Source organism: Mirounga leonina, unplaced genomic scaffold (assembly GCF_011800145.1).
Source record: "Mirounga leonina isolate KUSES-001 unplaced genomic scaffold, KU_Mleo_1.0 Mir_168, whole genome shotgun sequence".
NCBI classification, from domain to species: Eukaryota; Metazoa; Chordata; class Mammalia; order Carnivora; family Phocidae; genus Mirounga; species Mirounga leonina.
In genome coordinates this window covers 36,796,501-36,818,484 of record NW_023270426.1, presented here as the reverse complement: position 1 = coordinate 36,818,484, position 21,984 = coordinate 36,796,501, and the positions used below count along the sequence as shown (strand labels likewise).

The window sequence follows — 21,984 nt, the reverse complement described above, 5'->3', positions numbered from 1 at the left end:
TAACTATATATGGTGACAGATATTAACTAAACTTACTGTGGTGATCATTTTGAAATATATAAATACCGAATCATTATACCGTATACCTGAACTAATATGATTTTATGTCAATTATATCTCAGTTAACAATAACAAAACCTGACATACAATGCCAAATAGTACTGAAAATGTATAAGGCATATATTTCCTAATCTTGACCACATAACAAATAAATGTCATGAAAATCTGGAATTATAACAGCTATGAAAAACCTATTCTTTAAATATGGACAAAAAAGGGGAGGGAAAGATACAGGTATAGAGATGCAATCACAGTAATACTTAAGAATAGTCTGAAATAAGTTTTCATTGCTCACAAGATAAAAGAGAAATGGGTCCAAGAGTGGTTGCAAAGACAAAGGAGGCTAACTTAACATATATTCTAACTTACCTAAACAAACATTTTTACACTTTTCATTTCTTAGATATTGCAACATTTTTATTAAATTTATTTTAAACATTCCTAAGAAAAGTTTGTAATATGATTTTTTAATCTAATAATCATCATGACCTAGCTTTAATTTTACAGTATAAAAAATACCTCACTCTCTCTTAGCCTGGATATTACTATCCTTCATAGTTTCCAGAAGTAGGTATCTTCTGGCTATAGACTGTTTATATTTGGGAGGAGGGGGTATTTCAGAAAAATTTTCCAAAGGTCCAAGCAAGATATATTGCAAACATATGGAAATCAGTTATGTTATGAAGAACATGAAGAAATGGACAAAATAGTGATCACCAGGGATATTACATTCCAATTCCATTTAAGCTCCCCTTTTTTGGTCCAAATTTTAACTCTAAAAAATTTTCTGTCATCGTACATATGATAATGTTAGTTAACATTTATAATAAGTCTGATATAGATGGTATTAAAAGTTATAACAAAAGCTCACTTTAACCTTCAGCTTATTTCAACAACTTTTGATAAATTTTAGCTGTATCCTTGGTGTGTGTATAATCACAGAAGGATTAAAAACAAAAACATGACTCAAAAAATCCCCCAGCAACTAAAAGTATCTCTCTGAATAAGCAATAAAACTCCAGAGTGAAAAAACAAACCTAATCAAAGAAACATAAAAAGGTTTATATCTATAGGAGGAACAAGAAATGCATCGATCAATCAGAAAAAGCATATATACATTTTTTCTGGTCAGGGCCTTATGCGTGTAATAAAACTCTCCGCAATTGCTATTACTCAGTAATACTTATTTAAAATTTAAAAGATTAATAGTGAACTAAGATGAAGTGAAGTTAAATTAAAATGTGTTGTCAGTTAGGCAGCTCATCAAATGTTATTTACAGAATTTAAAAAATCCAGGAGTTTTGATCACTTAAAATAAATACCATGTCCTGAAGTACAAACTGTTACAGGTAAAAAGTTTTAGAGTGCTTACACACTGTGCCAGCTCTTTTAAGAGCTTTATAGGGATTAACTAGTTTAATTTTCTCAACAACTCTTAAGAGACAGGTCTTCTACTGAGCCCCATTCCACAGATGAGGAATCTAAATCACAAATTTCCAGTCACTGCCTAAGGTCTCCCAGCTGGGACCTATGGCTAGGATTCAAACATAGACAGTCTGGCCCCAGACCCCTCACTGTTAGAATTAAAACACACTTTCACAAAATAAGATAGTTGGTTAACTGGCATTTTCAATAATTCAGACACACTAAATAATTACTTGAACAATAAAAAAAAAAAACTATCCCCTAAAAAAATTAACTAACCCAAGAAATAAAAATCTTATCTCTTACAACATTCAACCAGGAAAAATGTGCCTAAAATTTCTCACAGATCAGCTACTAAATATTCCCAATGAGTGGTGAGTAAAGTCCTCTCCATTGCTCTAATTTTAAAAGGCATCTCTCTCAAGAGAGGACAAAATCTAGTGATGTCATCACCAAGAATCCCATTCCAATGGAAACAGACTCCTTCACATTCACCTTTTTTTTGAGTTCGGAACATTTCCAACTGTTTCTGTTGCTGTCGTCTTAACGTGTTAACAATAGCTATTGCTAATCTCAGTGCTTCTCTGGGGTACCCATGAGAACGTAATGCGTCCACTCTTGCACAAGCTGTAGGAACATGTTCTAAAACAAAAAGTTAAGGGGAGAAAGTTGCCATCGTCAGATATGTCTGTAAAAACAGCATTTAAATATAGTAAGATGTTTTCCCCCAAAATACTATTAAAAAGACACAAGAACCTACTTCTGAACTTGGATTTGAATGAAACACTCAGCTCCTACTGCCAAGCATTCATCCATCTCCCACTGAATCCCTCCACTCTGCACCTCCCACTCCAATAATGCTATAGAAACGAAACAAAGAAGTAAGTCATGGAAATGTCTTTCCGGTTTGGCCACTTACCATGCCAGAGGGGCCACCCGCGGGAGTCAAAGAGGGAGTTTTCAGTGTCGTCATGGTAACAGTAGTTGGTGTATAGGTCACTGCTGATAATGTGCTGCAAGTGGCTATCCTGCCAGTGGAGATCGCACGCCTCGATGGCTCGGGTGAACACTGTCCGATGTGGCCTGTTCGATGAATCTGTTTTTCCCACAATTCAGAAAGCCGGGTCAGCTATTATTCACATGTGAATCCATCAGTCATACCATTCTGTGGCCAGATGTTCATGAACACACCCACACACACTGTCCTGCACCCCCTAAGCGGAAGGATGAAGGGTGAATACTCTCATGTCCTAAGTGCTAGGAGGCAAGTCAGCCCAAAGAGCCACCATCCACTCACTTGTTTTATCAAACACACACACTCTGCAGCCATCAAAGCTAAGGTTAAAGGCATCCTGCAAAAAGAAGTGTCAAGTCTAGTTTCCATGCCAAATACACTCAGAGGAGGCACTCGGCACAAAAGTCACATGAAAACTCACTGCTCCCCACTTCTGAGGTGCTGTGGTGGGCTGCCCTGATGGGATCAACAGCTCTCACAAACACTATGCAAGAGATGCGACACCAGCCATGGAACCTTTCAGGAAGATGCAATCAGCCTTTAAAGATATGCAGAAGGGTTGTGCTTTTGGTTGTATTTTTTAACTATATTGTGCGGTTTTGCACAATTAAAACTATTATGCTTCTTGGGATATAATGATTAAATGCCACTTTATATCCCAAAGGGCATAAATGCATATATTTAACATTTCACAAAGCCACACAACATAGCTACAAAACAAACCAGCGCACTTACCTTGCCCCTACAGGCTGCCTCCTGACTCCTGGGCAGGTTCCATGACTGGTGTGATGTCCCCAGCATAGTGTATGCCGGGGCATCACAAAAGAGCAGAAGCAAACACTCCGAAGAGGATTCAAGTTTCAGGACCTGACGGAGAAAAGAAATGTTTGGGGAATAAAGAATATTCTCATCCCAGCTCCTGGGATTATTCAGTCCCTCTGGATAACATGGTTCAAATTCTGTAACTGCAATCCCACCCCTTGGGTCCCCACTCCAGACTTACCTTCGATTGTGGCACAAACCTTAGCAAGTCTCAACTGAAAATCAGGGTAACAAACTATGCTTACGTATGTGTATTTTACTTGGCTCTAGTATCACCCCTCACTGTACTGAGACTTAATAAGAAGCAAACCAAAGCTTTGGCTAAGCAAAGACAAAAAGGGAATCATAAACACCAAAACACAACCAAATTGAGAAGAACTCTGGGAACTCATCTAGGACGATGAGTTCAACTCCCCTATTCTGCCGATGGAACCGAAAACCCAGAGAAGTGACATGACTTGCCAAGGTTACATAGCCAGGCAATGGCAGGCAAGATCAAAACATAAATATCCACACTCCAAATTCAGCCATTTCAGCTGTTGTGAAAGGCTTCTGAGAAGTCTTTAACATTAGAGTGAGACATTACTTCAGCTTGGTTTCAGGTCAACTTAGATATATCTATATTTGAATGCAAGACGTATCAAAATGTACGATGACATAATTTGAGAGGTATAAATACTGACGTCTCTGCTATGGCCCTGCCCAGTGCACAGATGCACACCTTGCAAATAGGAAGAGGGGGCCCTATATTTAAGGGCCTTTGAACCTATCAGGCCTTTTTGCTGAGCAAGGTAGAGATACTCCTACCCAAGAGAAAATTGGTTCCATGACTTCTGTCATTTGGTTAAATATTCCCAAGTCCAAATTTTATACATTTTAAGTGACTCTGTCATTTTGCTTTTTTTATTTAGCTCAAATCACAGAAACAGAATTTAAAACTAGGAGACTTTAAAAAAGCAACTTAGTATTATGCATGTATTAAAAAATTAGAGTTCTACTTCTCAATCTGGCTCACTGTGGTATCAATAATAAAATTAAGTTGTAGAGTATGATTCCATTTAAAAAAAACAAAAAACAAAAACCTCAACTTTTCCCATGTTTGTATGTATGAGCAAAGAGAAAAGTAGAGGAACACACCACACTTTTAACAGTGGTTAGCTATAAAAGGCGAATAAAACCAATTCTAACAAAGAAGATTAAATATTCTGGCTCCTCTAAACAGAAAACAAAAAAGGAAAAAAAAAGCTAAATACTAATGAAATAATAATTAAATGAAAATATAAGATAGAAAGCCTCTAATAACATGGTAAATAAAGGTTGTGTATATAGACAATGACTACAAAGATAAAACTTGATTAGTATCAAAATTATGGTCCATTTTTATCTTACATGTCTAGTTTTTTTTATTTTTGCAACAAGATGGAAAAAAGAAATGGATTATCTAACGAAATTTTCAAAATGATAAATATACAAATTTATAAACAAGTTTTAAATAAAGTATATAACACAATACATGCTGATTAAAGAAAATTTGGGAAATTCAGAAGAGTAAAAAGGGGCAAACTAATAGCTCTTTTATAAAAAAATTAAAATAAAAAAATTGGCTATCACTCTGGTATATTAAAAAAAACCCTACTCTTTCAAAGAATGTGGATTTTAAGGTTGCTAATTAATTCTAACAAATAATCTTAGCGAAGACAAGGCCTGATTCCCCTTCACATTCACTCCAGTGTGCCAGCACATCCAATTCTGCCCACGGCCTGAGTCCTGTGCACACTCTACCCAGCTGCAATGGTGTGGCTGCTGGGCTTTGCTAGGTACTGCAGACTCTCCCCTGCATTCCAATACAGGTATGCAGGCCGAACATCAGTGTCCCTCTGTACAGATGTCTCTTCTGACAGCCCCTCTACAGTATGTGGATATTCTGCTAAAAACAGGAACCCTGTGCCTTTAGGCCCAATAGCAAGAAACACTGCCCTTAGAAACTAGATTCTGACTTCATGTGCCTCGACCAAATCAAACATGAAATGAACTTTCATCTGGAGGCTGGACCTCTTCTTAAAGGTTCTCTAAAGTCCATGGAATATTTCTGTTTAATCAAAGAGAAAGTAACCAAACGTAAAGTAGTAAACTGTAAAATGTTAGGAGGGCAGTCCCCAAAACTAGGTGGGAAGTGAAACACAGAGAAACCTCCAACTATCATTAATTAAAAGGAGATTAACGTGATTACCTATGTAGATATAGGCATGCCCTTTCCTAGCAATGAAAGAAAATAAATGTTGAATTGTTAAATTTGAAAATTCTAAGTTTCTGGAAAAAAAGAAACGGAGTATACTTATTTTCTTTGAAGTTATTAAACAAAATAATCATGGGCAATAAAGATACGACAGATTTCAAATACTAAAATCCCAAGGCAAATAACTCTAGACAAAGCAAAGCCAGATCTTTTCCAAGTCCTAAAACTTCTTTTTGATTGGACAAATCCCTACGGAGTAATACATCTGATCTTCTCTCTTTGTAGAGACTGAAAACACTATGCTAACATTCATACTCAACACAATGTCCAGCTCTTTCTAGTAGAACCAACTCCATATAGGGCCAGCACATACAGAATGACAATTGCGATTCTGGATCCTTCCAGGGTCATTTAACTCCCACCTTACATCAATCATAACTTTAAAGTCTGTCAAATCCCCCACAGCATCTCTCCCCCTGATCCCCAAAAAAGGCAGCAGGAGCACAAAATCACACAAAAATAGTGACATGAATTAGTGAATTAAATTTTTATTTGTAAGATTTAACTTCTTTAAGGGCTTGGTTCTGAAAGAGAGAAGAAAATAGTACAATAGCTGGAAGGGAAAATGAGGCCAAGGAAGGATTTGGGGTTTTTTGGAAGATGAGAGGAACTTGATCTAAATGGGGGGATCCAACAGAAAAGGAAAAGCTGAAAAAACAGCATAGAAATGAGAGACACAAGTCCTTAAGAGGACATACAGAAATGTCTGAAAAATCTCTTAGTTGTCCCAAAGATTGGAGGGCACTATTAGCTTACAGCAGGTGGGAACAAGTATACTAGAAAATCCTTTACAATAAAGAATTTTCCTACTCCAAATGCCAACAGAATCTCATGTCCCTCCAGCCCGGGCATAAATGTTTATTTGCTATATTATTAAAACTAACAATTTTTAATGATGAAATTACAAACAACCCCAATATGAATTGGTTTGCACCAACAGAGATAAAAACACACAGTTTCTCAAGCCTGTCAATATTTTGTTTTACAAGGTAATATATTACCACCCTATTCCATGATTTTTTAAAATTATTTCCAAAATTAAATAATAGGGAATTTTAACACATACTAATACATAAAAGTATAATATCTATCTGTATTCTGATAGTATGGAAAAACCTACACAAAGGAATCAGGTAAAAATTAAAAATGCAGGGGCGCCTGGGTGGCTCAGTTGGTTAAGCGACTGCCTTCGGCTCAGGTCATGATCCTGGAGTCCCTGGATCGAGTCCCGCATCGGGCTCCCTGCTCGGCAGGGAGTCTGCTTCGTCCTCTGACCCTATCCCCTCTCAGGTGTTCTCTCTCTCTCATTCTCTCTCTCTCAAATAAATAAATAAAATCTTTAAAAAAAAAAAATTAAAAATGCATACATTCATATTCAAAACATGAATGCCTTAAATTACTATAAGTTCTAGTGGGCAAAATAATTTTCCTACATATATTATGAGTTACTGTTATAAGCATATATGCGCAATTAGGTGGATACAAAGTGAGCAGAATATTACCGTGGACTCACCTTGGTTGGCATTTGCACCCTGAGGCAAAGCATTGGTTAAGTTGGGTAATTCACTGCCATGATTTCCATCTTCCCATGGACAGACATCAACACTGTTCCACTTTTTCAGCTGTTTTAGCCAACTGGCCTTCTGCTCCAACTTGCAGTGGGGGTTTAAAACTATACACATCCACAGAGCACCTAATTTAAAGGGAGAGAGGGAAGTAAATTTCAAAAATTATAAAAATTTCCAATTCTAATAAATAATGGTACATTTTAAATCCTTTCAAAATGGACTCAGGTCTGCCATTTTTATAACTCAATTCTCTCCTTAATCCAAGTGATAAATCTCATACAGAGTTTAATGGAAGAACAACAGAGCCCAAATTTGAACCAAATATCCAAACCCTGTTACACATAAAGATGAAAGATATTTCAAATGATAACTGTAATCACCTTCTTACTTGTGTGACATTTTGGACAAAAACGTCAATAAAGAATACGACCCTACAGTCCAATTTGCCACTTTAATTTACAAACAGGTTTTATATATGAATGCTGCAACAAACCACTCTAAATTGTTCTTCAATGCAAAAATTAAATTTCCCTTTTTATAATAAAATCATAAAGGTATAAAATGGACGCAGTTTCCTAGTCTTCTTATAAGCTTTCCAAACTTTATTATGTTTTTAAATTAGTATGCATATCTATATATCAATTAATATATATATTTATATATCAATAAATCTTTAAAAAATTCACTTAAACATACTTCCGTAAATGATTTAACCAGAAACTAATCTTATTATAAGTGAAATCACTAAATTTATGTCTTTATGTGAATGAAATCATTAAACATGCATCAAAATTTCACTTGTTTTTCAAAGGAAAAGCCATAATGAATTTAGAAGGCATAACTCATAATTTGAATTAAGTAATGATAAAATTTATTATTCCTTTCTACATTCTTCAAAGAGATAGCTAATTCAAACAATTTTCCTAAGTTCTAAAACTTCAAGTTTTACTTTACTAATTTCAACACAAGACAGATTCTAGTATTTCAAACCCATTCTCAACACTTTTTCTTTAAAAAGGTATGTGTATCTGTGTCTATTTTAATCAACTATGTTAGCCAAGTGAATAACAAAGGTAGAAATGAGCAGTTTGTTTTGTCCAAAAGAGATGCTTTCTATCCTTCCACATTTAAAATTAGCAAGTTTTCCAAGTGTCCATCAATAGATACATGGATAAAGATGTGGTGTGTATGTACACACACACACACACACACACTATGGAATAATATTCAGCCATAAAAAAATGAAACCTTGCCATTTCCAACAACAAGGATGGAACTAGACAGTATAAATGCTAAATAAAATAAGTCAGTCAGAGAAAAGACAAATCCCATATGATTTCACTCATATGTGGAATTTAAGAAACAATAGAAATGAATGAAGGAAAAAAGGAGGGGAAGAGACAAACCAAGAAACAGACTCTTAACTATAAAGAACAAACTGATGGTTCCCAGAGGGGAGGCAGGTGAGGAATGGGTAAAATAGGTGATAGGGATTAAAGAGTACACTTACAACGATGAACAGGGTAATGTATAGAATTGTTGAATCACTATATTGTACACCTGCAACTAACATAACACTGTATGTTAACTATATTGGGATTAAAATTAAAAACTCAATAAAATTAAAATAAATAAAATTAGCAAGCTTTTTCAATTACAGAATCTAATATTTTAAATATCATATAACTTTTACCAACACAAAATAAAAATGGCTACAACCTATTCAAGCCACAGATATCTAAAAATTACATTTCTATGTTTTAAATGCCAATTAAAAACAAAATGTGATCAGTTAAAATGAAATAAACCCACTATAGCTTATCTCTCCCCATGAATACAAAAAGCAGCAACCTGAGTACTCTACAAAATAAATAAAATAAAAGCAAGCAGACTGGAGAAATAAAATTTTAAGTAAGCCATATCAGGCTGATTTCCTGTTACTTTTTTCCCTTCTTTTGCCCTGGCTTGGAGAGAAGATTAACTCCATTTGGGGAACTCTGTAGAAGGCACATACAGCAAAAACTTAAGAGAAATCTCATCGAGTTCGTGAGAGAACTGGGAAAAGGGGCCCTCCTCACACTCAGGAGCTGGAGAGGTAGATCCCTAGATGCTATGTACCAACAGGTCTAAGTCCTGTGCACCAGAAAGACCAAAGGCAGCAGAGCAAAACTTTGAAAACTATGGATATTGCCACCCAAAGAAGATGAAACGGAAGTTATGGTCTGAATCTACCCTGGTTGTTGACCGTATGCTTTAAAAAACAAAAGAATGCTCCAGAGGACTTTAATAAGACCCAGACTTTCAGGGGACGCCTGGGTGGCTCAATTGGTTAAGCATCAGCCTTTGGCTCAGGTCATGATCCCAGGGTCCTGGGATTGAGCCCAACATCACATTGGGCTCCCTGCTCAGTAGGGAGCCTGCTTCTCCCTCTCCCTTTGCCCCTCTGCCCCGCTCATGCTCTTTCTCTCACTCTGCACTCTCTCAAATAAATAAATAAAATCTTAAAAAAAAAAAAAAAAAAAGATCTAGACTTTCACAACATAGTACTCAAAACGTCCAGGATCCAAAATTACTGGGCTTACAAAGAAACAGGGAAATGTGATCAATTCTCAAGGGAAAAAACAATCAACAGATGCCGACTAAGAAGAACCAGATGTTAGAATTATCAGAGATTTTATAGCAACTATTTTAACTATGCTCCATGAGATGAAGGTAAACACTAATGAAAGGAGTAAAACACAAACTATAAAAAGAACTAAATGGACATTTTAGAAGTGAAAAAGATATCTGAAATAAAAAATTCACTGGATGGGATCAAGGGCAAAGTTAGTGAATATGAAGATAGTAATGATCTCATCTGAAGAACAGAGAAAACCTTAAAGACAAGTGGGAAAACATTTCCAAAGGTATAATATTTGTGTCACTGGAGTCCCAGAGGATGAGACATAAATATGGAAAAATATGGAAGAAACAATGACTGAAAACTTCCAAATTTGGAAAAATATATGAATTTTACAGAATGAAGCAGCTCAGGCAACCACAAAAAGGGTAAACTCAAAGAAAGCCATGCCCAAACATCTCATAATCAAATCACTGAAAACCAAAGCTAGAGAAAAAAATCTTGAAAGCAAAGAATAATAAAACAGTATATTGAAGAATGACTCAAATAATTAAGAGATTTCTCATCAGAAATCATAGAAGACAGAGGACAGTGGAACAACAGCTTAAAAGTGTTGAAAGAAACTGAAGTGTCAACACAAAATTCTATATCCAGCAAAAATATTGCTCAGGAATGATGGTGAAATAAAGGTGTCCTCATATCAGGGAAAACTAAGCATTTGCTGCCAAAGAGACCTGCTCTAGAAGAAATGCTAAAGGAAGTTCTTCAGGCTAAAGAAAAATAATACCAGAGGGAAACTGGGAAATACAGGAATAAAAGAAGAGCAATAGAAATGATAAGTACCTGACTACATATAACAAACTGCTTTTGTCCTTTTACGTTCTTTAAAATAAATATGATTATTGAAAGCAGCAATTTGAACACTGCCTTGTGGCATTTTAAATGTATGTAGATGTAATACACATAAAAACTATAACATAAAGAAGGGAGAGAAAAGGGACCTAGAAGATTGTTAGATTCTACATCCTACTTAAAGTGGCAAAATATCAACTCAAAGTGGACTGGTTAAGGTTAGGTATGTTTATTATAATACCAGAACCATTAAAACTATACTAAGAGATACAAACAAAAAAGACAACAGATTAAGTGAAATACTAAAAAATGTTAGAACAATCCAAAGTAGCAGAGGAGAAAGCAGGGAAGAAGGAACAAAGGAATAAAAACAAAGAGGATAAACAGAAAACAAGTATTAAATGGTAGACTTAAATTCAACTACATCAATAATTATATTAAATGTAAATGGTCTAAACATACAAATTAGAAGATATGGTAAAATCAGATTAAAAAGCAAGACTCAACTTCATGCTACGTACAAGTAAGCTACTTTAAATATAATGACATAGATGGATTAAACGGAAAAAGGATAGAAAAAGATATACTATGCAAACACTTCCAAAATAAACCTGAAGCAGCCATATTAATATCAGACAAAGTAGATTTCAGAAAAAGGAACACTTAACATCACATAAGGTGAGACATAATAGGATAAAAGGGTCAGTTCTCTAAAAACACATGAGAATCCTAAATGGATAAAGCTAAACCCAACATTAAGACTCCAAAATACATTAAGTATTTAGCTTAAAGCTTAAAGGAGAAATATACAAATTCACAGTTATATTTAGAAACTTTAACAGTCCTTTTTCAATAACTCATAAAACAAATAGACAGAAAATTAGCAAGGATGAATACCTAAACACTATCAACCAATTTAGCCTCACTGACATTTACAGAACATCCCACCTATTACTAGAAAAAAAAATACTACTCTTTTAAAAATGCACAAAGAACATTCACCAAGATAGTCCGTATTCTAGGCCATAAAACAAGCTTTGACAAACTTGAAAGAACTGAAATCATACAAAGTATATTCTCTGATGTAACAGAATTAAACCAGAAATCAATAACAGGAAGATATTTGGAAAATTCCCAAATATCTGGAACTAAATAACACTTACAAATAACTCATGACTAAAAGAGGAAATGATGAGAAAAATCAGAAAATACTCTGTACTGAATGAAAACACAAATAAAATACATCAAAATTTGTGACCTAGAGCTAAAAAGAGTTTAGAGGGAAATGTACAGTATTAAATACTTATACTGGAAAAGAAGAAAAGATTCAAAGCAATAATCTAAATATCCACCTGAAGAAACTAGAAAGAGAATGAGAAATTCAAAGCCAGCAAACAGAAGGAAGTAACAGACCAGAAATTAATTAAATTGAAAACTGCCCACCCCCCAAATTCTATGAAACCAAAAGATTAATGAAATCAATAAACCTATAATCAGAAAAAAAAGAAAGACAAACTATCAGTATCAGGAATAAAAGAGGACATATTATAATTCCTACAGAGGCATTAAAAGGCTCATAATGGAATTCTATGAATAACTTTATGCCTATAAATTCTACTAATTAGATTAAATAAACAAATTCCTCAAAAATCAAAAATTACCAAAGTTCACTCAGGAAGCAATAATAACCTGAATTAGTAATAAATTTATTAAAGAAATTAAATCTGTATTTAAAAATCTCTAACAATGCAGGTTCAGATGCTTCCCTGGAACATTATACCAAACATTTAAAAAGAATATCAATTCTATAAAATATCTTCCTGACAACAGAGAAGGGAATGATTTCCAACTTATTTTAAGAGGCCAGCATCACCCTGATACCAAAACCAGACAAAGATATTACAAAGAAATACAATTACAGACCAATATCCCTCAAGAACATAGGAGTAAAACACCTCAACAAAATATTAGAAAATCTAATTAAGAAATATACAAAAAGGAAAATACACCACAACCAAGTACAGTTTATCCCAGGAAAGCAAGGTTGGTTTGACATTAAAAATCAGAGTTAGTAACTCACTATATTAACAGACTAAGAAAAAAACAAAAACATGACCATTTCAACAGATGCAGAAAAAGCAATTTTCTTCAACAGAAAAAGCCACTGATGGGGCGCCTGGGTGGCTCAGTTGTTAAACATCTGCCTTCGGCTCAGGTCATGGTCCCAGGGTCCTGGGACTGAGCCCTGCATCGGGCTCCCTACTCAGCAGGAAGTCTGCTTCTCCCTCTCCCACTCCCCCTGCTTGTGTTCCCTCTCTCGCTGTCTCTCTCTGTCAAATAAATAAATAAAATCTTTAAAAAAAAGAAAGAAAGAAAAAGCAATTGACAAAATTCAACATTACTTCATAATAAATAAAACTCTCAGCAAAACAGGAACAGAAGATAACTTAGCCTGATAAAGGCATCTGCAAAAGAAATCCTACATTAACATCATAATAGCAAAAGACTGAACGTTTTTTCTGAGATCAAAACAAGGCAAAGATGTCTGCTCTTACCTCTAGTGTTCAACATCACACTGAGACACAGAGAATCTTAAGCAGGCTCCACACCCAGCACTGAACCTGATGCAGGGCTCGATCTCAGGATCCTGAGATCGTGACCTGAGCTGAAATCAAGAGTCAGATGCTTAACTGACTGAGCCACCTGGGTCTCTCTACAGCGGCTTTATTCATAAATGCAGAAGACTAGAAACAACCTGAATGTCATTGCATTGGTGAATGGATAAACAAACTGATGCATTCATGTAACTGACTACTACTTGGTAGTAAGAAACAAACTCCTTATACACACATAACATCTCAAATACATTATACTAAGTGAAGGAAGCCAGAATCAAAAGGAAGGATATGTGGGTGTACACACATATACACTCTCATTATTTAATTTATAGGACATTTTAGAAAAGGTAAAATTAAAGGGATTGATCACCAATGCAAGGGATTGAGAGTCAACAATGGAAATAACACATGGTGACAGTGTGAGGGAATTTTTGGAGGGGATATAACTGTTTCATATGTTGATTGTGGTGATTATTACAGGACTCTATTCATTTGTCCGAACTCAAAACCGTACAGCAAAAAATTCAGATGTGTTTCGTAATAATTACAATAGACACTTATTTAAAGTAATACATTTGCAGTCCAAAGAGTTCTAAGTTGTACATTTCAGGTTTAATCAACTTCATAAAAATACTTTGAGGACAGGTGCAACCACAGATTTCAACTACCTGATTCTTTCTTTGCCCATTTTTCTCTCTTTCTCCTTTCCTGCCTAACCTCTTTCAGATATCATTCAAGGTAGAATTTATCCTTATATTTTGTCCACTGCTCTTTTTTTTTAAAGATTTTTTTTAAAAAATTTATTTATTAGAGAGAGAGAACGTGTGAGAGAGATCACAAGCAGGGGGGAGAGGTGGAGGGAGAAGCAGACTCCCCACTGAGCAGGGAGCCTGATGTGGGACTTGATCCCAGCACCCTGGGATCATGACCTGAGGCAAGGGCAGACGCTTAACCGACTGAGCCACCCAGGTGCCCTGTCCACTGCTCTTTATGCAAAATATGCTGCCTCGTGGTCAGGAGCAGTGCTCTCTTAATGTTAATCATCCTGTCATAATAAAGATTCTTAGGAAGTCTTCTTATGGCTTCTTTTATACCATCATTCTCATATACTGTATCATCTTGCATTAACCCCAATTATTGAACCCTGCAGCACTATAGTACCATTTTTGAATATCCCCCAGCCCCCAGCTGGATGCTGCAATGGAGGGCTGCTCTCCATGATGATCTAAGACCACAGGTGTATGTATTTTCATAGTATTTACAGTATATTTTACAGTATAGTAAGAATTTTACTCTCTGTAAATTTCAAAGCAAACTACTGCTACATAATATCTGTATCAAACAATACTGTCTACCGGTACTCCAAAGATTTAAGTATGAGCATTCTTTCAGCAGGAATCCTCTAACAAGCCAATGGACATTGCATAAATCACTACCTTATTAATCCTATGCCTTTCCCATGCCCAGACAGAAAATCAGCTTCTAATGAAACATGACCACACACTGTCAACAAAGCAAGGGACAAATCCAAATGGTACCTAAAGAACCTGAAATCGAAAGCCTTTTCCACTGAAGCCCATTGGACAATGAGATATAACTTTACCCAGTTTTAGGTTGTGGACTGATGGACACCCTAACAACATGAAAAAAGTTACATATAAGTAATTAAATAAAAGCTATATATTGGATCAAAAATTGCCATTGATATTTATGAGGCTACACTGAACTAAAAAAATTTCCAAATCATCAAATTACCTTTTTAAAAAGTAAAATCCTAATATTCAACAGCTAATGCTTAAAAATTAAGAAGTATTTCAGGGGCACCTGGGTGGCACAGTTAGTTTAAGTGTCAGACTCTTGGTTTCAGCTCAGGGTTGTGAGATCGAGCCCTGCATCAGGCTCCATGCTCAGCGAGTAGTCTGCTTAAGACTCTCTCCCCCCTCTCTGCCCCTCCCCCCACTCTGTGTGTGTGTGTCTCTCTCTAATAAATAAATAAATCTTTAAAAAAAAGGACATTTTAAGTTTCTCTTCCAAGATGTTTTTATCTTATAATTCTACTAATCTTAAATGAACACATTATCAGACAAAACTAAAATCAAGAATTTGCCCTGAAAGATGTGCTGTGACTAGTAGTTTCATCATCAGGTTGTTAATGCATTAACAAGGTTGTGTGTAAAAGGGCAACAAGTAAATTTATATTGACAAATAATGCGATGTAAATGTCTTTCCACAATGAGTGATTTATCTTCAATGTGTTCATTATGAATAAGAACTCTGTATTTCAGGGTCCTGAGACTGAACCCCACATTGGGCTCCACGCTGGGCATGAAGCCTGCTTAAGATTCCCCCTCTCTCTGCTCTCTCTCTCCCTTTCTAAGAAAGAAAGAAAGAAAGAAAAAAAGATGAGAAAAAAAACACAAATAGATTATGGCCCTTATAAAAAATCCTAAATGTTCTTGGAAACTTTAAGTAATGATTTCTATGATTTGAGGAAAAAAGAAATCCATCCTAGATTTTCAATGCTTACATTTCTCTAATTAGAAAATTTCCATTTTGCAGAATGAGAAAAAATTTCAAAAGCCAAGCTTTTATTAATTTGCCTATAATTTTATTGCTCACCTCCCCAAAGAGAGGTTTCATCCTGAAAGGATGTTCTTAATGTTAGATTCAAGTTCAGAGCTATAATAGATATGGTCTTTTATCTTAACAGTCACCATTACAAAAGCTGTAATTAGCCTTAATAACCAAATTAACCAAATTAAGTAAGTCATTCTCCAAATTTTATTAATTCAGAGTCCCACTTTGGGCATTTATCTCCTTCTCCAACACATGCCTGAAACATTTGTAGTTTTAAAAATAAAGCTCTTTGATAATTAAACATTCTGCTGTCCATCAGAAACATTAACCCTTGTAAAGACTCAACCAAAAATACTACACAGAACTCAATGAGAACTTAGCATTTCTAGCACCTACCAGAGGACCTGGCATCTATAAAAGTATTATTGGTTCTTTCAGAAAGGACACTTAATTATTTGCTATGAATTACAATGAAAACAAATCCAATACTTTTAAATCGCTTTCCTAGCTTCAATGCCTCAAAGTGTATAAAGGCAATTATCAAATCACTGGTGTGTGCATCATTCAGTTTCTCAATTATCTACAGCACATTTCAGCTCTAGTCCAGCTTTTCTCCACCATCCAGCATGCTTTTACTCTTCTTTCCACTAAGCCACCTAATCTGCACACAGTGATTTCACCAAAAAGATGCACTGTAACATACAAGCCAAAGTAAACCAAAACTAGGAAGGCAACTCCCCTGGGAAGAAGAAAAAGATGAAAGAAAGAACTCTTTTGCACAAGGTTAACAGTTCCAAACCACTCAGTAGTCTTAAACCCGTTCACATCCTATAACTGACCAAACAGTGAGTGAATGTGGGCAGACTCACACTGAGGCAGAAGACAAATCATCACAAAGACCTTTCCGGTTACTTCTGTATTTCACCAATAACAGTGCCAGCACACAAGCACCCATAATCCCAGAAAATGTGAGTAACAAGAATTAATGAATTCTACATGCCCTGAAAGCCTGTCCTTTCCATCAAACATTTAGATGTACAAATTACTACCACTTTGCCCCACCTCATACACCCACCGTTTTACATTTCCAACTAGAAGAAATGTTTGGTAAACATGCTCTGATCTGGAAAGGGCAAGGTAGGCCCCAGGCCCGCCCATTTAGTGTCTCTGAGGTGGCAGTTCCCTACTTAAACCATAGGAATAATAACTCCTACCTACCTCATAGGGCTGTTTAGACTTCAAGTGTTTGAAAACTGCAGAGTTCACTCAGCTCCAAAGGGTACACTCCCTGCAAACCCCTGTGTAGAAGACTTTGACGTTGAGGACACGGAGACTCAAAGGTTAGAACAGGATTAGAGGGCTCAGATTGCAAGTGATTCTGTGAATACCCTTACAAGTATTTTATATTTCATCAAATAAAACAATTAAGAGAACATATTAAATAAACAAAATGTCAGTGACATTAAACACTTACGCTAGTAATAATGGGTTCCTGTAAATTAATTTCCACTTGCTGTGTGATTTTAGCAGGAAACATCTTTTAGTCTCTCCTTTTCCCTCAGTTTCAACAATAGGCTTTTAAATGTGTTTTCTTTCTGGTAGACATTGTTCTCTCCAGCCTCCCAGGCCCCAACTGGGGCCCACAGGGCCACTTAGAGGTCTGAGATGCTTTGGGTAACTTTGTCCTTAACTATTTGCACGGAGGAGGCTCTCAACCTCATCCCTATCCCTACATTTTCTCTGCCCATGGTACCTTCATGCCAGAGGATGGACAACGAGTGCTAAGCTGAAACCTGTGTACACTGTTCCTTTAGCACCCCCTTCCTTAGCATCTCTGCCAAAACTTCTGGCTACCATCCAATCCACTCTGCCTCCCTTTTTTATTTTCAATGCCCAGGGTTCTGCAGTCTTCTATAGGAATGCAAAATTAAGTTACCTGAACTCAAGTTCTTATTTATCAGAGAAGGAAAAACCCAGAAGTCAAACTAGGTGAAATCTGGTATAATGAGAATATAAAGGTGAGAAAGAATTACTGTAAAAAAAAAATCATTAAAAATGGAGATGCAGGGATGCTTGGATGGCTCAGTCAGTTGAGCGTCCTACTCTTGATCTAGTTTAGGTCTTGATCTCAGGGTCGTGAATTTAAGCCCTGTTGCAGAATATGCTAAGATCATGTTACACTGTTTATTAATAATAAGCATTCACTTTTTTTTTAAATTTTTTTTTTTTTAAGATTTTATTTATTTGCGAGAGAGAGAATGAGAGACAGAGAGCATGAGAGGGAGGAGGGTCAGAGGGAGAAGCAGACTCCCTGCTGAGCAGGGAGCCCGATGCGGGACTCGATCCCGGGACTCCGGGATCATGACCTGAGCCGAAGGCAGTTGCTTAACCAACTGAGCCACCCAGGCGCCCCATAAGCATTCACTTTTGACAAACATCTGACTTAACCCAACATAAGGGAAAAACTGAAATAACAGAACTTCATTTTCACACATTGTTATATCCTATACTGCTAGAGAAATTTGGCATTTGGAAAACCACCAAAGCATGAAAAAAAAAAGGAAAACAACCAAAGCATGAAGTATTATTAGAGAGATAACCACTATTCTGGTTATCTATTACTATGTAAAAACCTACCCTAAACTTACTGGCTTAATACAGAATGTATCATTGTATCTCATGATTCTGTAGGTCAGAAACGCTCTCCTCCTAATTTTCCCCCTGCCTCAACACAGCCCCTCCATGTGGACAGCATGGGCCTTCTCAGAGCATGGCAGCTTCAGGATGTGAAACTTCAGATTCCTTACATGGAAACTCAGGGACTCAAGATGGAACCTTCTACAAGACAGGAAGTGAACCTGCTAGTCATTTAATGTTTGGGCTCAGAAATTGGCCCAGCATCTACTCTGCCATATTCTGTTGGTCAAACAATTTTTAAAAATTTACCAGATACAAGAGGAGAGAACAAATCCCATGTCTCAGTGGGAGAGTAGCAAAGGATCTGTGGCCATCTTTATCTACCACCAATTACCGGGAAAGATTATAAATCTACTAGATTACAAAATGGAAAATGAAGGTATTTATTAATGAGTATAAGAATGTTGCTAGTTAAGCTAATCAACCCCGAATAAACCATTGAACATATGAGAAGAGCTGCAAATAAAGCAAAAAACAAAAAAGTCATTATGAAAACTTAACAGCATAAAAGGTATCCCAAAACACAGTGTAATATTAAGTGCTGGTTTCTATGCTAATTTTTTATCCCTTCAAGGAAAATCCTAACAATATCAGGTTACACATGTTAGGTTTCTAATTAGAGTCTACATTTAAAGTTTTAAAATGTGTCTTTAGGGTACAAATCATTCCATCTAGTTCAGCAAACATACTTCTAAAAGTGAATGGCATCTTTACTTATCCACCTGACTGTAAATGCTGCCATTTATTGAATATTCACCTCACACTAACCCTGTACTATGTACTTTACACACATGATCACATTGCACCCTCAAGAAAACTTGCTATACAGAGAAGGAAACTGAAGTTCAGAGAGAAAAATGGTATTGTGCTGTTATTAAAGATGGGAGCCAGACTCATGCTCCCTAAAAACCAATATTCTCAACAGTCGGGTATTTAGCCTCTGCCAATCTATGTGGTCAAAAAGAACTTCTGTAAGTTAGGATTCGTATGTGCAACTATACACACATAAATTTCAAGGTTAATCATTTTTGTCTCTTGACAGAATCATCATTCCATTCCTCATGTTTTAGCAGTATAATGTGAAGGGGCACATTACTGTCTAAAATTATGAAGAAACCTCAAAGGCACAGCTAAGAAACCCTGTACTTTATTTAATCATGTATTCTTATGTACTTAGACCATGTCCCTCCCATGTAGAGAAGTAGAGAAAGCATCTCCAAGAAAAATGTACACAGGTCCATCTAAAAAGAGCCTAATTAAACCAAAGAAAACTACATTTTTCAAAACCGACAGCCATAACAAACAAGTAATTTCCCTGTAGATTAAAACAACAGATAAACAATCAAAAGCTCACCTTATAATTCAAGACTGATTATTCAAATTGGAAGAATTCCATTCTCTCTGAAAATACGATGTACTCTGAGGTCTGGTCTGCTGGAACAGAGTGGCGTCAGCATTTCCAGGGTAATGCACCTGCGTGTGGCTGAGCGTATGTCTTAGCCTGCGGGGCGTATTGCTGGGTGGAGCATGAGGATTTGTGACTGAATAAATCAGCTGGCCATTCTCTAGTGCTACCCCCAGAGTCAGGGACACTTGTTTTTAAAGTCCCTTCTACTTCACAGGTTTTTGTTAATATGCAAATCAACTCAGTAGTTAAAATAAAAGGTGCACATTTTCCATAAAAGATACTTTGGAGTTTTTGATAAAGGTGGCTCTTCTCCCTATTTTCCAGAAGATAACGGTGTGTCTAATGCTAATGGGGAGAGCACAGGCGCAGGGGCAAGTGGGGAGCAGAAGGCAGAGGAGCAGGGCAACCAGCACCACCCTCTCTAAAGGTGAGACTAAGAAAAGTTAGTGATTCCCTTTTTCCTCTGTCTCAAAGGCAGAGAATGAAGACTGTTAAATAGCTTAATTCCTACTTTTTAATATCATGTTTCTTCTTACGAAATAGTAACAGATGAAGTAAAACAATCACTTGTGGTATTTCCCAGGGTTCCACAGTTATGAAACAATTCATAATATTTATCATATTTATTTTTGTTCTCAGAGGCTATTATGAGAGGCTAGAATTTCATGCATGATCCAATTAACTAATTATACTTATTTAGAGGCCATGAAACGCCTAATTGCAGTCACAAATAGGAGATCACTGGTATAATTAGTTGTGCTAGCAAAACTACAGTCACAAAATTTCTTGGGTCAGACCACACAAAAACTGTGACCCTAATTATAGTATTGTTCTCAGCACAATTCAGTCTTAATATGTTAGTCACCCATGTTTGAAGCGTTAAGTTTAACTGGTGAAAACATTCTCCTTACTTTAAATTTGGTATGCTAGTTTCTAATTCACTAAAACACTTCTCGGAAAATTTCAAAATAACGCCTCAGGTACACTGTATAGAGAGAGCTTTTGAGATCATTTAAGTCAAACAGGACTAAGCCCTAAGCAAAAGGGCACAGAATTGATTATCATCTGACCAAGCTCTGAGAAAAGACTGAGAAAATAAACCACAGATATTCCAGAACAGTTAACGGGTACCCTGTTAATGCCAGAATGTTCCCTTCTGGCAAATCTGTGGTCCTCATCTAATACGCAGTCTTCCCATTCCATTTGATTTGTCAGTGCTTTCAGGTCAATGTGCAAAATTCACCAAAGACAGACAGCCTGACCTTACTGGGAATCTGGTTCTGTAGGAATGACCAGAGCCAGCTCTTCTACCACTCACCACCCTTCTCCTTTTTGAGGGAGGGAGGAAAGAGAAAAAATCAGAAAGAGAAAAAAGGCACAATGACAGATGTCTTATTTTGATACACGAAAAGGGCAGTCAGTGTTAGTGAGGGGAAGGAATGTGAACTGGGGTAACCTGCAAGAGCACTTTCCCTGGGCTCTGCACTGGCTGCTTAGCTAAGCTGTCTTCACAAACGGTTCTATGATTCGTCCAACAGTCCAAGTTTACATAAATCTATTTCTGAAGACTCCTTAGGTCTTCATGATGTCTCTCTCCTATAAGCTTCCTACCGGGTCCACTTACCCAACACAGGCAAGAGACTACTGGAATGAAAAAGAAAGTGTTATGCATTATCTAATCATCTTATTTTAGGCCATAAGAATCCACATTATGGTCATTTTACAGATAAGGAAACTAAGGTTCTCTCTAAGATAAGGGATCTGTCCAGGGCTACACAGTTAGTAAATATGAGGATCAGAATCCATACTTAAGATCCCAATAAATTTGTTCTTTATATTGCAGTTCAAGGCTTGGAAAAACTGAAACAGTCCAGGTGGGCTTTTTTTGGGCAAACTTTTCAAAGTTTGCCCCTTTGAAAAAGCATGCTTGGTTACCTGTATTACATTTGAATATATGTTATAAAACTGACACAGAATAGTGATTCTGAATATGAAATGTATGAGATTTATCCTCAAAATTTTCTGA

The 21,984-nt window shown here is 36.3% G+C and overlaps 1 protein-coding gene across 1 annotated transcript in view; it reads right to left on the bottom strand.

Moving 5' to 3' along the window:
• Positions 1-21,984, bottom strand: part of ZSWIM6 (zinc finger SWIM-type containing 6) — a 198,378-nt gene that overhangs the window by 17,569 nt on the left and 158,825 nt on the right. Inside the window, exons 6-8 of the mRNA XM_035014498.1 lie at positions 7,132-7,311; positions 2,405-2,581; positions 1,981-2,127 (exon numbers count right to left, since the gene is read on the bottom strand). Of these exons, the coding sequence (XP_034870389.1) occupies positions 1,981-2,127; positions 2,405-2,581; positions 7,132-7,311 (504 nt within the window). The remainder of the gene's footprint in view (positions 1-1,980; positions 2,128-2,404; positions 2,582-7,131; positions 7,312-21,984) is intronic.